This window comes from Ursus americanus, chromosome 35, assembly GCF_024610735.1.
Source record: "Ursus americanus isolate L20-20 chromosome 35, mUrsAme1.1.p, whole genome shotgun sequence".
Taxonomy (NCBI): Eukaryota; Metazoa; Chordata; class Mammalia; order Carnivora; family Ursidae; genus Ursus; species Ursus americanus.
In genome coordinates this window covers 15,245,969-15,262,746 of record NC_142161.1, presented here as the reverse complement: position 1 = coordinate 15,262,746, position 16,778 = coordinate 15,245,969, and the positions used below count along the sequence as shown (strand labels likewise).

The 16,778-nt window shown below is 37.2% G+C and overlaps 1 protein-coding gene across 8 annotated transcripts in view; it reads left to right on the top strand.

Moving 5' to 3' along the window:
• Positions 1-6,965: 6,965 nt before the first annotated feature.
• The window catches only part of RALGAPA1 (Ral GTPase activating protein catalytic subunit alpha 1), a 258,245-nt gene continuing 248,432 nt past the window's right edge, over positions 6,966-16,778 (top strand). For 3 of the 8 annotated variants that reach the window (XM_087858978.1, XM_087858977.1, XM_045799907.2), the window contains exon 1: positions 6,966-7,546. In XM_087858978.1, coding sequence (XP_087715104.1) covers positions 7,441-7,546 — 106 coding nt within the window. In that variant the 5' untranslated portion in view covers positions 6,966-7,440. The remainder of the gene's footprint in view (positions 7,547-16,778) is intronic. The other 5 variants (XM_045799947.2, XM_045799939.2, XM_045799929.2 and 2 more) reach the window with 3 other exon arrangements.

Here is a 16,778-nt window from a genome sequence, read left to right as displayed (position 1 = left end):
TAATTTCATTCTTCACTGCTGATTTCACTTACAAACATCCTTGATGAAGCGATAAAGATTATTCTTTATGAAATCCCATGTGCTGAGCACACATCTTTTTTTTTTTTTAAAGATTTTATTTATTTATTCGACAGAGATAGAGACAGCCAACGAGAGAGGGAACACAAGCAGGGGGAGTGGGAGAGGAAGAAGCAGGCTCATAGCGGAGGAGCCTGATGTGGGGCTCGATCCCAGAACGCCGGGATCACGCCCTGAGCCGAAGGCAGACGCTTAACCGCTGTGCCACCCAGGCGCCCCTGAGCACACATCTTTTTAACATTTTCTTTGGCAAAATGAGAAGTGGCATGAAGCACAAAAGCTACACACTGAAGTGCCATGGTAGTCTTAAGGAAAAACACCTGTGCAATTGCGTTGTGATCTGACCTAGCAACGTGATTCAAGGAATGGCATTTTTACTGGAATGAACTGACAAGCTGACGTTATTCAGAGTTGGACTCTCACAAAAAAAATCAAATAAACAAAGTAAGACTGTTTCTTTTAGTAATACACTTGGCACTGTTGGTTTCTAAGGATAAAATTCAAGCTTCTGAATGAAAATTAGGAATTTAGAAAACTTTTATCCACCAGGGTGAACACAAAATCCAATACTTAAAAGATTTTCCGATGTATGTGATTTTTTAAAAGATTTTTATTGCTTAATGAACTGTATTGATATTTGAAGTATCTGCAATACTGAGTGCTATTTTCCACATAGCAATTGCATAATATTACAAAATTATGTCTAGGTAGAAGATGCATTTAGAATGCAAGATTTTAATGTAAAGATACAAAAAGTTTACTGATATGCTTTCAAGTTCCACGCTGCAACTAATCCTTAAGAAATTACCAAGTGTTGATTTTGGTATAGTTTAGTTTTAGTGTATTGTTGACAATTATCTGAAAAAGCTATTATAATAATCCCCTTTTTGGGAACTCTCTTACACTATTGGGAATTCAAGCTGGTACAGCCACTCTGGAAAACAGTATGGAGGTTCCTATTTAAGGTGAAAATACAGCTACCATACAACCCAGCAATTGCACTTCTAAGTATCTACCCCAAAGATACAAATGTAGTGATCGAAAGGGGCACCTGCACCCCAATGTTTATAGCATCAATGTCCACAATAGCCAAACTATGGAAAGAGCCCAAATGTCCATCAACAGATGAATGGATAAAGAAGATGTGGTATATATATATATATATATATATATATATATATATATATATATATATACACACACACACACAATGGAACATTACTCAGCCATCAAAAAATGAAATCTTGCCATTTGCAATGATGTGGGTGGAACTAGAGGGTATTATGCTAAGTGAAATAAGTCAATCAGAGAAAGACAATTATATCTCACTCCTATGTGGAATTTAAGAAACAAAACAGAGAATCATAGGGAAAGAGAGGGAAAAATAAAGAAAGACGAAAAAGAGAGGGAGACAAACCATAAGAGACTCTTAATCATAGGAAACAACCCAAGGGTTGTTGGGGGGGAGGGGTTTGGGGGGTTGGGGTAACTGGGTGATGGACATTAAGGAGGGCATGTGATGTAATGAGCACTGGGTATTATATAAGACTGATGAATCACTGACCTCTACCTCTGAAACCAATAATACACTCTATGTTAATTAATTGAATTTAAATAAAATAATGATAATATTTCCCTTTTCCAATTACATACCTAAATGAGGCCATAAATTTTTCCCATATACTTCAATCAAAAGAATATATGGTATTATAAGTAAGTATCCAACTATCTTTTTTTTTTTTTTGAGATAGAGAGAGCATGAGCGGGGGAGGAGAGGAGCAAGGAACAGGGGGAGAGTGACAAGCAGACTATGAGCTGAGCAGGGAGCCTGACTTGGGGCTTGATCTCTAGACCCTGAGCCCATGACCTGAGCCGAAATCAAGAGTCAGATACAACTGACTGAGCCACCCAGGCGCCCCTCCTTGGCTTTAATTTTTAATAATGTAATAGTTTAGCAAAAGCTCTTTGGTGATCCTAAATAATTCTGATCCTGACACCAAAAGGTCTAAGAACTGCTAGTCTATCTCTTGATCACTTCTTTGGGTTCTTAATTTTCTGCTAACTTCAGATCCTTCCCATTTGTGTTTCATTAGGATTCACTTGGTAAGCAATGCTTCTCTTACTCTTACCATTGCAACACAGTTGGCATTTCAGACTTCTCATTCACAAGTAATGAAACTAAAACAGATACAATGTCTAATGTAATAGAAGAAAATGTACAAGCTTATATAATAAAATGCAGTCATCTAAGTAATTAGGACTGCACATAATGATTTCCCTCCGAAGAGTGTGGTATGAAAACATAAATAGGTCTGCTTAAAAGTCTTTTTGTTGTCAAGCTGTTTGCAGCAAAAAATTGGGATATGTTATAGCAAATAGGAAAAAAATATATGAAAGATGACACATAAGTAGTATATGAAAATATTCTTAGTAATAGATTGAAGAAAGAATAAATTGTCCAAACTGTAGCCCCCAAGTTTATCTTTCTTTTTTTTTTTTTTAAAGATTTATTTATTTATTTGACAGAGAGACAGCCAGCGAGAGAGGGAACACAAGCAGGGGGAGTGGGAGAGGAAGAAGCAGGCTCATAGCAGAGGAGCCTGATGTGGGGCTCGATCCCAGAACGCCGGGATCACGCCCTGAGCTGAAGGCAGATGCTTAATGACTGCGCTACCCAGGCGCCCCCCAAGTTTATCTTTCTAATTGAGTCTCTGGTGACCATAATTTATGCTCATTTTCATGGATAAATTGTGGAAATGTTTAATAAAGCCTACTTTTCTTTTTCTTTCCTCTTTCTCTTATTCTTTGCACCTTTATTCTTGTCTCAACCATATACAATCTTCTGATATTTTAAGACCCAATAGCAATTTTACATCCACAGTTGAAATAGATCAACATAAAAGATTTAAAAAATTCTACCTTAAACTCATAAAAACCCATAGAACTTATTTCCCTATGAATAAAAACCTGCAAAGTAAAGGATTGGCTTGGCTTACATTTTGGCCTGCCCCTGTTAAGAAATTGTTTCTCCTTTCTTTGTCCTCCTAACATCTCTGTTCCCCAAAACAGGTTACTGTTCCTGAATTGACAGCAGAAAGAGCAACTCCATTATTTGCATAAATTCAGTAAATGCTTACTGAGTGCCCAGTGTTGATTCATTCTTGCCATAAATATGTATTGAGCACCTACCACATGCCAGGTACCATTAGACAAGGCAGAGAAAGAGAGATAGAGACAGACAAAGAGAGAGAGGAAGACAGAAAGAAAGGGAAGCAGGGAGGGAGAGAAAACGATTCTTGGAGTCTTGGATTATTGATCACAGTCCAAGGTCTTCTCAAAACCTATTTTAAGAAGAGATTACAGTTGAATATAGGGGAGAAGAAGCATAGAATGATTACAGCATGGAGTGTGGGGAGTGTCGTGGGAGAGAAAAAAGTAAATGCTGTGGGAGGGCTTCAGAAGAGGGCTGCAATGTTGTTTTCAAGCAGTTCTTTTCTTTTCTTTTTTCTTTTCTTTTAAAATTGCAAACCCCTATTCAGCCTACCAAATATCTTTAAAATATACAAATCAGGACTTTTCCTGTTGCAAGTAACTGAAACCCAACACAAACTATTGGTCTGCGAAGTAGAAAAGATCATGGCACTTCAGGCAAGTTCAATCCAAATGCCCAATGTTACCAAAACTCAGTCTCTTCCTCTATTTCCTCTGTTCTCAGAGTATTGGTGCTATCTCCAGCAGATTCTTTTCACATGGTTCCTAGCAGTTCCAGGTTTTCATCCTGAAAAAAGAGTTTCTCTTTCTCAATAGTTGTTGGAGTGAGTTTTATCGAACTAACATGGTCTTGTGCCCATCCCTAACACACCTCCTTTGCCCCGGGGGTGCTTGAGTACTGAAATCTAAATGGGGCCATGAGGCATGAGATCCAAAGAGGCCAAAAGAGGTGGTTTTTCAAAGGACAATCTGGGTATGATTATCAGAAGGCAGGCACACCAACTTACATCCACTATAATGAGTGTAGCTAATTACTTTTTTCTTAATCTCCACTTTAATAAGTTTAGAAAGAGCAAAAGACTAAGTCTGTAAGATATAAAATCTGAACGTTTCTAGCTTTTCTGAAGTTAGTCCCTCAATGTGGGTTTTATTCTTTGACCTGAAGTGCTATGCATTTCCTGATTTTAAGACAGACATTCAAAAACTAATTGCAAGGAGATAAGACTTCTGAGTGTGTGTGTGTGTGTGTGTGTGTGTGTGTGTGTGTGTGTGTGTGTTAAAATTTACTTAAAACTGAATGGAGGCTCAAATCCTACTAAGGGGGGTGGGGTGGGGAGGAAACCACTGCCATTTCTAGCACCCATAGCTAGAAATGGTGAAAATCTGAGCCCAAACAAAGGTTGTGATAGTGGAGAGAACATGACTAAATCAAGAAATATTTAGAATCATCAGGTCTTGGTAACAGGACAAGAGAGGAAAAAGAGAAGAAGACATAAGATGATATGAGTTTCTGGACTGAAAAAACAGGGCTGATAGTGGTATTAATCAATAAAGATATCAGATGAAGGAAGATGATCAGGTTTGGGAGAAAGGAGGACAAAGTTGACAAGTTTCAATTTTATATATTTTGAATTTGAGTAGTTTAAATTTGAGTATATTTGAATTTGATATTAGTATCTCAGAAAAGATACAAGTTATAGGCAGGACAGCGGTAACTAAAATAAATGATAGAATCATGGGATCAGATAACTCTTCTATTATCAAAAGAAAACATTTTATAATATAAACAAAAATTTAAAAACCAACAAATATTTACTCTGTGCCATCGTAGAACATAAAGATACCTTTTTGTAAAAAGCCTTTCTTTTCAAGGAGTTTCTATTCCTACATATACATCTTAATTTGTTTTGTTAGTTTACAATTGGTACATTAGATTTTCTTAATTTTCTTTAAAACAACTTTTTAAAAAAATTTTAATTGTAAAAGCAATATATGCTTTTTGTAAAGGAAATAAAAGCAAAATATAAAGAAGAAAATTAAAATCACCTGTAATTTCACTTTGCAGATATAATCACAATTTTGGAATATTTTTTCATCTTTTTCTAATTACATTTTATGCATAATTTTTTTCAGAGTTTGATAACATACATATTTCAGTTTTGTATCTGCTTTTTCACTTTAACATTGTCTTGAGAATTTTCCATGTCGTTAAAAAAATCTTCATATTAGTAATTTTCATGGTCATATAACATTCTACCCATTGGACATTCATCTCCTTTCTGATGGACATTTGTTTCCAAACTTTCAATGTTATAATCATGTGTTAATATTTTCTCATATTTTACCCATTTATGATTTTGTAGAATAGAATTCTGAAAGTGGAACTAAACAATTAAAGTTTATAAATGTTTCTAAGTGTCTTGATCCATAATGCCAAATTTTAATTTCCAGTAAGCTTGTAGTAATTAATGCTTCTTCCCAACAAGCAATAGGAGTATCTGTCACACTTACCAAGAGTAAGATGTCTGATTTAAAAACAGACTTTACTAATTTGACTAATAAGACATTACATCACCATTGTTAAAAAATAAATTATATTGGGCATAGGAAGCCAGACCAAAAAAACAAAAAAGAGTATTCTGAATGCTTCTATTTATATAGAACCCTCAAAAATGGGAACTCCAAGTGACAGAAAGCAGATCAGTGGTCACCTGGGAACCAGGGATCAGCTAGCAAGAGGGAGGAATTATCAAGGGGCAAGAGGAAAGTTTTGGGGGTGATGGATATGTTCAGTATTTTGATTGTGGTGATGTTTTCATGGGTGTATGCAAATGTAGAACTTACCAAATTGTACACTTTGAAAATGTGCGGTTAGTTGTATATCAATTCTCTTCAATGAAGCTATTTAAAAATTGTTTAAAAATATTGTTTTACTCTGATTTTTAAAAATTACTAATGTGTGACCTTTTCACGTTTTTTAAAAATATTTATTTGAGAGAGAGAGAGAGAAAGAGACAGAGAGAATGAGTAGGGGGAGGGGCAGAGGGAGAGAATCCCCAACGGGACTCCTCGCTGAGTGAGAAGCCCAAAGTGGGCTGATCCCAGGGCCCTGAGATCATGACCTGAGTGGAAATCAAGAGTGAGCGGCTCAACTGATTGAGCCAACCAGGTGCCCTACATTTTCATGTTTTAGTTATGAGTATACGCTTCTGTGATTTTTTTGTGTTCTTTATGAACTTTTCTACATTCTAAGGTGGAGACCTTAGCACTTTTCTCCTGGATTTGTGTACCCTACATATTAATAAAATTCACCCTCAAAGTTCTCCAGATTTCTTTACTCTTGTAATTTTGCATTCTGTTACTGCATGCTTTTGGGCTTCATTTATTTGTGCAAGATTATTTTATTATTTTTTTCATGCGCAAGATACTTTTAACCTAGAGGATGTACTACAACCCTACAAATCTCTAGACTACAATAAACTGTCCATCATCACTTTGCAAAACCAAAAAAAAAAATCTTTTAAACAAAATTCAACTTAGGAAATGAAGGAGTGTTACATCCAACGCCTTCAGAATTGGCATCTAAAATATATTTCACGTCTGTTTAGATGTTTTGGAGCTATTTTTTAAGTTACTATGTATGACATAGTAAAGAGTGGAGATGAATTACCTTTTTAAACAAAAACAATGCACCACCACTCGTTTGGCTAGGAGTCCCTTCGCTTACAATGGCGCGGAAAAATTCCCTTCTCTGACTTTCTTGGGCTCCTCCTTTGGCGGCTTACACAAGAAGCCAAAGGTGGGTAATACCACAGATGAGCTCACGCTGGCATGACGTCAAGAAGCCTTCACGTCAGAAGGCGGTTGCCACGGGGACCATTCGCCACCGACGGCAGAGTCGTGAAACCTCATCACCGCGCTCCGTTTAGGCCTATGCAGGGTCTAAGCTGCTAAAGAAGCTTTAACCTTAAGGGGGCCTCAGGGAGAGGAGTTGTGCTGCCGCCGCCGAGAGCCCCACCTCCGCGGCTCCGGCTCCCGGTCCCGGCCTGTGGCTGCGAGCGGCGGTTTCAGGAGGCAGCGGAGGCGGCAGCGGCCGACCTGCCGGGTCTCCCCCGTTCCGTGCAGGACTGGGAGAGGGGATCCGCCATATTGGAGCCGGAACCGAAGGTGCCTTGCAGCTGCGGCGCGAGGCGGGTGGAGGTGGCGGCCCTGGCCTGGATGTGAGCGGAGTCGGCTGCGGTGGGGCCCGCAAGCCTGGGGAGTGAATGAGCTGCTTACGCTAGTATTCTCCCCGCCCACTCTCTCCACTTTCCGCCGCCAGGACCGGACCGGGAGGGGGCCGGAGTCGGCCGTGGCGGCGGCAGCGGCAGGATGTTCTCCAAGAAGCCGCACGGGGACGTGAAGAAGTCTACCCAGAAGGTGTTGGACACCAAGAAGGACGCGCTGACCCGTCTCAAGCACCTGCGCATCGTCATCGGTGAGGAGCGAGGGGTGGTGGCGCCCAAAGGCCTTCCCTCCTCTGGGAGCCCTTGGGGACTCTCCCGCCCGCCTTGGCGCTGTGCGGGGATAGAGGGCGAGGCGTCGCCTCCGCAGGACGCGGGAGGGTGGATAATTTGGGGAAGGGAAAACTTGGCAGTTGGCAAATACTAATCACCACCAACACAGGATTATCTAATTTTGAGTTAATAGTCTGAGCTCATTTTTACAAACTAGCATTACTCTAAAAACTTAGATCTTTTTTAGACTTTCCGGAGGTTTGATGTTGTCGATAATGGTGTTTATAGACTATGTATGTCAGGTGACTACCGCCGTCCCCATCCAAGTGGGAGAAAAAAAAAAAACCCGAACTCGAACAATATAAACCTTAATCTTTCAAGTTTTTTGGGTACTGAGGGTGAAGAAGCAGTTACACCTCTGGGAAGTGGCTGGTTTCCAAAAATCTTAGGGCAAGGGCCCCGCCCTTCTGTTAAAGTACCTTGTTCATCATTACTGTCACTTAGAGGGAAGATTATTATTAATTACAGAAAAACATAGTTTATAACTTCCTTTACTTCTCGGACATTGTATGCAATTCTGGTTTTATTTAGTTAAAATTTTCCTACCCTCTGTTGCCCTCTACATCTCTTTGGCTGGCAGACCAAAGAGTGCTCCGAGTCGTGGTAATAGGGTTAAACGAATCTTTTGAATACTTGCTCATTTCATAGGCTGATAAGGGCTGTAATGATATTTATGCAACACCAGGTCCAGTACTTGGATCTTTTTAGGTGAAATTTGAGGTGAAAGGGAAAGTTACTTTGCTTTTGTTGATAGAGAGTTATTGGCAGAGCCAAGTTTAGAACCCAGATGCCCGAATCCTAGTTCAGAATTTATTATCTTAAGCTCTTTCTAATGTGTTTTTCTGAAAAGTGATGTTTAGAGATATAAGTAAATCCTGTATTTGAGATGCATGTTTCTCTGTTTATTCGAACAATCAGGATACCACCAATAATACACAACATTTGTATGGTTTACAAAATGATTTCACATAAATTATATTTAATCCTCACAGTAACTATAGAAGTAGATATATTCCGTATTTTACAAATGAAAAAGCTGAGGTTTGGGAATGTTAAGTAGTCATCCAGCTACTAGGAGGCCAGAACTGGAGCCCAGATTTCATATCTCCAGTTTGTTTTTTACTCTTCCTACATTTATGACAGCAAAATAAGTTACAGTTATTTCTGTGGAATAAGAAAGCAATTAAATCCAGCTTAGCAATATAAAAAGATCCAGTTTTCAAGAAAATATGAATCTTCTAAATATAGTTGAGATTGTGATCTTTTTCTTTTCATTCTACTTGAGAGTTAAGTCATTGAAGAAAAGGTTTGGTTGAGAGAGTGCAACAGAGAAAGTCAATGTGTGATTGTAGATGTTCACAGCTAATGGCAGTTTAAAATTGGAGACTTAATGGAATTTGACACCTACTTGGGACAAACTGTAGGGTGAGTAAAGTCAGAGCTACAAAGTTGAGTCCCAATAGAGTATTGACATTTCCTAAATTAACTGCTGTATTTTTTAGTTATAGAGTGGTTAGGGAATAGTTCATACATACATCTTGGGCATAAAAGTTTTTTTTTATCTGGGTGACATGGTCTAAATTAAGAGACTACACTTGTTAGATATTTTGTAGGGTCTAGCTTCCGTGGTTTGAAAACAAAACAATAATTAAAACCCTTTTTGTTTTTTATTTATGGGCTTTTAAAAATATGGAGCATATACTATATATAAACACTTAAAATATCCTTAAGAACCTTCAAATAGAGAATTTTGTGCTTTCAGACTCTGCCCTGTCAGTGGAGGAGGGCCATACTAAGAGATTACAGCACTTCGGTACTCTTATTTTTATTTATTTTTAATATTATATTTTATTTTAATTCCAGTGTAGTTAACATACTGTTATACTAGTTTCAGGTGTACAATATAGTGACTCACCAGTTCCATATATTACTCAGTGCTCATCAAGGTAATTGTACTCTTAATCCCCTTCACCTGTTTTACCCATCTCCCCTAACCACCTCCCCAGTAAACATGTTTGTTCTCTATAGTTAAGAGTCTGTTTTTTGGGGGCACCTGCGTGGCTCAGTCAGTTAGGCATCCGACTCTTGATTTCAGCTCAGGTGATGATCTCAGGGTTGTGGGATTGAGCCCCATGTCAGGCTCCGCTGAGTGTGGAGCCTGCTTGAGATTGTCCTTCTACTTCTCCCTACTGGTTCACGAGTGCGTTCTCTTTCTCTCTCAAAAAAAAAAAAGTTTTTTTTGGTTTGTCTCTTTTTACACTTCAGTAGTTTTAGACCAGTAGTTCTCAACCAGGGACAGTTTTGTCCCTCTGGCAATTTGGCAATGATGTCTGGATATACTTTTGGTTATCACAAAAAGGGGGAGAGGCTACTGGCATCTAGTGGGCTGCAGAAATGCTGCTAAATATCTTACATTGCACAGATAATACATCACAACAATATTTTAGCTCTAAATATAGTGCTGAGATTTAGAAACCTTGTCAAAATATGGAGTGAAAGATGTATATTCAAATGTTGTACTTGTTATGGAAACAGCCCAAATTTCCGTCAACTGATAAATGGATAAAGAAGAGGTAGTGTGTATATATGTGTGTGTATATATTTATATGATGGAATATTACTCAGCCATAAAAAATAATGAAATCTTGCCATTTGCAACAACATGGATGGAGCTAGAATGTATTATGCTCAGCAAATTAAGTCAGAGAAAGACAAATACCATATGATTTCACTCATGTGGAATTTAAGAAACAAAACAGATGAACATAGGAGAAAAAAAAAAGACAAGGAAGCAAACCACAAGAGAGACTCTTAACAATGAACAATGAGGGGGGCTGGAGGGGCGGTGCCTGGGGGGATGGGCTAAATGGGTGATGGGTATTAAGGAGGGCACGTTTTGTGATGAGCACTGGGTGTTATGTAAGTGATGAATCACTAAATTCTACTCCTGAGACTAGTATTACAGTATATGTTAACTAACTAGAAATTAAACAAAAACTTGAAACAAAAACACAACAAAACAAAAACAAATGTACTTGGTTCTACTATATTAGTTAATTGAATAAAATATTCTGTATCTTTAAATGGTTACAGTTATTTTGCTTGAAATATGGTTAATGTAATTCCCAAGAAAACGAGTGTAAAAAAGTAGAGTGACAAAAACTGTAACGTGTCTTAGAGGTCCACCAATCAGGTACCTTATTTTGCAGGTGAAAGAGCCATTTCAAATCCTTTCTGGAAGTAGGTGCAAGTTTTACATAAAAGCACTGTGAGGAAACTGGTTTGCAAACTGGTCATTGCCAGTTACACAGGATTTTTATTTTTGATTGGTTCCATATGAACTGTATTTTTAACCCTTAAAATGAATTGCCATTCCGAGTATTTAGAGAGAATTCAGTGCATCGAAATATATGAGAACGTAATTTAAACATCTAGTCTAAACCTTTTTCCTGCCATGTGTTCCTAAGGGACACATGAGACATTCCAGCTGAATTTATAGGACCTGACTCTGAAGGACTTAGATTTAAATCTGCTGTGTTATTGATATTGTTATGTATTTTATTTGTAGGAACTGGAAGTTAGAGTTTTTAAAAAATAGAAATAAAGCCTTGTCTAGTTTCAAAAGTTTTGTGTTATCCTCTCCCCTTCCTGTCCCCTTTTTTCAATTAAAAGCCTTAAAATAGGGGCGCCGGGGTGGCTCAGTCGTTAAGCGTCTGCCTTCGGCTCAGGGCGTGATCCCGGCGATCTGGGATCGAGCCCCACATCAGGCTTCTCTGCTATGAGCCTGCTTCTTCCTCTCCTACTCCCCTTGCTTGTGTTCCCTCTCTCACTGGCTGTCTATCTCTGTCAAATAAATAAATAAAATCTTTAAAAATAGAATTAAAAAAAAATAAAAGCCTTAAATAATGACACTAAGTTAGCACATGTAAAGTAGCTAACATAATGCCTGCATGTAGTGGATATTGAGTGTTAATTTTCTTCTGTGGCAAGGTAACAGTTCAGTCTTCATGATTTAAAAATAAGATGAGTGCTTATTCAGCAAATAAATACATTGATTATTGGATCATTCTAATAGCTTTATCGATATAGAATTGGTATACAATAAATTGCACACTTAAAGCATGCAATTGAATAATTTTGACATACATATACACCTTGTGAAGCCATCATGACAATTAAGATTAGGCACATATTCAGACATTGCAGGTAGCAAATATATCTATAGTCTCCTCAAGTTTCCTTTTGCTCCTTTGTAATCCCTTTCTCACCCCTGCATGCACCCCATCCTCCCCCCCTCCCCTGGGTGAAACTTTTTATGTATATATGTGTGCGTGTATGTGTGTGTATATATATGGAATCACACAGTTACGTGTGTGTGTGTGTGTGTATGTATGGAATTATACAGTATTTACTCTTTCTTGTTTGGTTTCTTTTATTCAGCCTTATTTGAAATTCGTCTATATTGTTGTGTGTCAGGAGTATATTGCTTTTGTTGTCAAGTAGTATCCCATTGTTTGGATATGCCACAATTTGTTGATCTATTCACCTGTTGATGGACTTATGAATTTTCAGTTTGGGGCTATTACACATAAAGCTGCAGTGAGGTGTACTTGTTTATAGACACACGCTTTTTTTCTCTCTTGGATAAATACCTAGGAGTGGAATGGCTGGATCACATAACAGTTGTTATGTTTAAATTTATAAGAAACTACCATATTGTTTTTTACAATTTTACATTCTTACTAGCAGGATATGAGAGTTCCGTTTCCTCCACACATGTATCAACACTACTTGGTATGGCCAGTCTTCTTAATTTCAACCACTGTAATAAATATGGTTATAATTGTTTCTCTGATATTTAATAAGGTTCAGCTTCTTTTCATGTGCTTATTTTTCCGTTGTATAACTTCTTTGAAGTGTCTATTCAAATTTTTTCATTCAGTTTTAAAAATTCTTTATTCTTTGAATACAAGTACTTTTTCAGATACATGGTTTGGAGAGATCTTTTTACCCAGTCTTTGGATTGTCTTAATTTTCTTAATATTTTCTTTGAAGGAGTAGGAATTCTTAATTTTGATTAAGTCCATGTATCATTTTTGTCTCTTATGGTTTATGCTTTTGATGTTAGATCTAAATCTTGGCCTAAGCTAAAGTCACAAAGAGTGTCTGCTATCCTTCAAGAAATTTTGTAATTTTAGGATCTATTGAGTTAACTTCATAAATATGGTTTAAGGTATGGATTGACTTTTTTTTTTTTTTTTTTTTGCAAATGAATGTCCACTTGCTCCAGTACCATTTGTTAAAAAAGCCCTTTCTCCACTGAATTGCCTTTGCACTTTTTCCAAAACTCATTTGTCTATATATGTGAGGGCCTATTTCTGGAATTTCTATTTTATTCCAGTGATCTGTTTATTTGTGTTAGAGCCAAGACCCCTCCCTCTCCTTCTCTCTTATTCTCTCTTTCTACTTCTCTCTCTCTCTATGTGTGTACACACACACACACACACACACACACACACACGGTTTTAGTTTAGTTTTTTTTTACTGTAATAATAAATCTTGAAATCAGGTAGTGTTGTTCCTACAACTTTCTTCCTTTTCAAAGATTTTTTTGGATGTGGGGGTGGTGGGGGCTGTATCAGGTCATTTACATTTCCATATGAGTTTTAAGATTAGCTTGTCAGTTTCTTTAAAAAAAAAAATTCCTCCTGGGATATTGATTGGGGGAAAACAGACAACAATATTGAGTTCTCTAACTCATGAACAAGGTATGTTTCTCCATTTACATAGGGCTTCTTTAATTTCTCTGACAGTGTTTTGCAGTTTTTAATGTACAGGCCTTACACATCTTCTGTCACTTATCCCTAAGTATTTTCTACTTTTGATGCTGTTGTAAAAGGTATTTTTATATCCATTTCTTTGCTAGTGTATGGCAATACAATTTTTTTAAGTGTTTTTTTTCCCCCTTTTTAGTGGTCTCTACACACATTGTAGGGCTTGAACTCATGGCCTCGAGATCAGTAATCACATACATGTTCTTCTACTGAGCTAGGCTGGTGCCCCTGATTTTTGTGTATCGAACTTGTATCCTGAAATCTTGCTATAAACTCACTTAGTCTTGCTAAACTCAAATGGTCATATTAATTTTTTATTGATTCCATTGGATTTTTTACATCGACAGTCTCGTCTGAATAAAAATTGTTTTACTTCTTCCTTTCCAATGTGGATGTTTTGTTTATTTTTTTACAACCATCATCAAGACCAGTGTCAAGGAGCTTACCACTTAGTGCTTTTTTAGGAGTTTTGTGGTTTCGGGTCTTAGTTTAAGTCTTTAATTTACTTTTAATTCATTTTTGTATATGTTGTAGCATAGGGATCCAGTCTCATTCTTTTGCATGTGGCTGTCCAGTTTCCCCAACATCATTTGTTGAAGAGATTATCTTTCTTATTGTGTATTCTTGGCTCCTTTGTCGTTAATTGACCATTTATGCATTGGTTTATTTCCCTCAATTCTGCTCCATTGGTCTGTGTATCTGTTTTTATGCAAATATCATACTGTTTTGATTACTTTAGCTTTGTAATAGAGCTTGAAATCAGGGAGTGTGATGTCTCCAGCTTTGTTCTTTCTCCAGATTGCTTTGGTTGTTTGAGGTCCTTTTTGGTTCCATACAAATTTTGGGATTGTTTTTTGTATTTTTGTGAAAAATGCCATTGGAATTTTGATAGGGATTGCACTGAATCTTTAGATTGCTTTGGGTAGTGTGGACATTTTAACTATTCTTCTAATCTGTGAGTATGTAGTCTGTTTATTTGTGTCTTCAATTTCTTTCATCAGTGTCCTATAGTTTTTAGTGTATGGATCTTTTACCTCCTTGCTTAAATTTATTCCTTGGTATTTTTCTTTTTGAGGGAATTGTAAATTTTTTTTTCCCCCTGAAATCAAGAATTGCATGCTGTACTGATTGAGCTAGCCTGGGGCCCTTGGGTTTGTTTTCTTTTCTTTTTTTTTTTTTTTTAAGATTTTATTTATTTATTCGACAGAGATAGAGACAGCCAGCGAGAGAGGGAGCACAAGCAGGGGGAGTGGGAGAGGAAGAAGCAGGCTCATAGCGGAGGAGCCTGATGTGGGGCTTGATCCTGTAACGCCGGGATCACGCCCTGAGCCGAAGGCAGACGCTTAACTGCTGTGCCACCCAGGCACCCCTGGGTTTGTTTTCTTAATTTTTCTTTCTCATGGCTCATTGTTAGGGTATCGAAATGCAACTGAATTTTGTATACTGATTTTGTATCTTGCAGCTTTACAGATTTTATTAGTTTTAACAGTTTTTTGGTGGACTCATTAGAATTTTCTATATATAAGAATATGTCATCTGCAAATAAAGACAGTTTTACATCTTCCTTTCAGATTTAGATGCCTTTTATCTTCTTCTTGCCTCATTGCTCTGTCCAGGACTTCTAACATAATGTTGAATAAAAGTAGCATCTTGTCTTGTTCCTGATCTTAGAGGAAATATTTCAACTTTTCACCATTGAGTATGATGTCAGCTGTGGGCTTGTCATATGTGGCCTTTATTATGTGGAGGTACATGTCCTATATACCCAGTTTGTTCGGATTTTATTATGAATGGATGTTGAGTTTTGTCAAATGCTTTTTCTACATCTATTGAGATGATTATGTGATTTTTATCCTTCCTTTTGTTAATGTGGTGAATCACATTGATTTTTGGATGTTGAACCATCCTTTCATGCTTGAAATAAATCCCACTTAGTCATGGCTATGATCCTTTTAACTCGTTGAGTTTGTTTTGCTGCTATTTTTTTGAGGATTTTTGCATCTGTGTTCTTCAGGGGTATTGTCCTATAGTTTTTAAATTTTATTTTCTTCTCTTTTCTTTCTTAAATGTCAGGGTAATGCTGGCCTTATAAAATGAGTTCAGAAGTACTCCCTCTTCTTCTCTCATATGGAAGAGTCGGAGAAGGGTTGGTAATTATTTTTCTTTAAATGTTTGGTACAATTCACCAGTGAAGCCATTTGGTCCTGGACTTTTCTTCTTGGGAGGCTTTTGATTACTGACTCAGTCTCCTTACTTGTAATTGTTCTGTTCAGATTCAGACCAATAAGTAGTCATTCATATGTGGATAATGTACATTTAATGTCATTATTGTTTTTGTTAAGTTTGAACCCGTTGTCTTCTGTTTGTTTTCTATTTGGCCTGTTTTTAGTTCCCTTTTCTCTCTCTTTTGCTTTCTTTGTATTAGTTGAATAAATTTATGATTCTTTTAAAAATCTCCTTTTGTTGGTTTATTAGCATCTCTTTATTTTATTACTTTAGTGATTGTTTTATGATTTATAATATACATTTTTATCTTACCAGTCTACTATTAGGTGATATGCCATTTGTATCACTTCTTATATTGTATAACAACTTTTCAACAGTGTACTTCCATTTCCATTTTTTTCCCCACTTCTTTCTCCCCTTCTTTTTTGGAATTTCATTTATTAGTATATGAGGAAATATTAATATTAGATTGGTATATTGGGAAAGTATTATTGGTATATTGGAAGGTCTCATAGCTTGAAAATAACTGACTTTTTAAAAATTATTTATTTATTTATTTTTGATGTAAAGTTCGATGATTCATTAGTTGCGTATAACACTCAGTGCACCATACAATACGTGCCCTCCTTACTACCCATCACCAGCCTATCCCATTCCCCCACCCCCCTCCCCTCTGAAGCCCTCAGTTTGTTTCTCAGAGTCCATAGTCTCTCATGCTTCATTCCCCCTTCTGATTACCCCCCCTTTCTTTATCCCTGTCTTCTCCTACCGATCTTCCTAGTTCTTATGTTCCATAGATGAGAGAAACCATATGATAATTGTCTTTCTCTGCTTGACTTATTTCACTTAGCATTATCTCCTCCAATGCCATCCATGTTGCAGCAAATGTTGAGAAATCGTTCTTTTTGATAGCTGAGTAATATTCCATTGTATATATATGGACCACAACTTCTTAATCCATTCATCTGTTGAAGGGCATCTCAGCTCCTTCCACGATTTAGCTATTGTGGACAATGCTGCTATGAACATTGGGGTGCATATGGCCCTTCTCTTCACTACGTCTGTATCTTTGGGGTAAATACCCAGTAGTGCA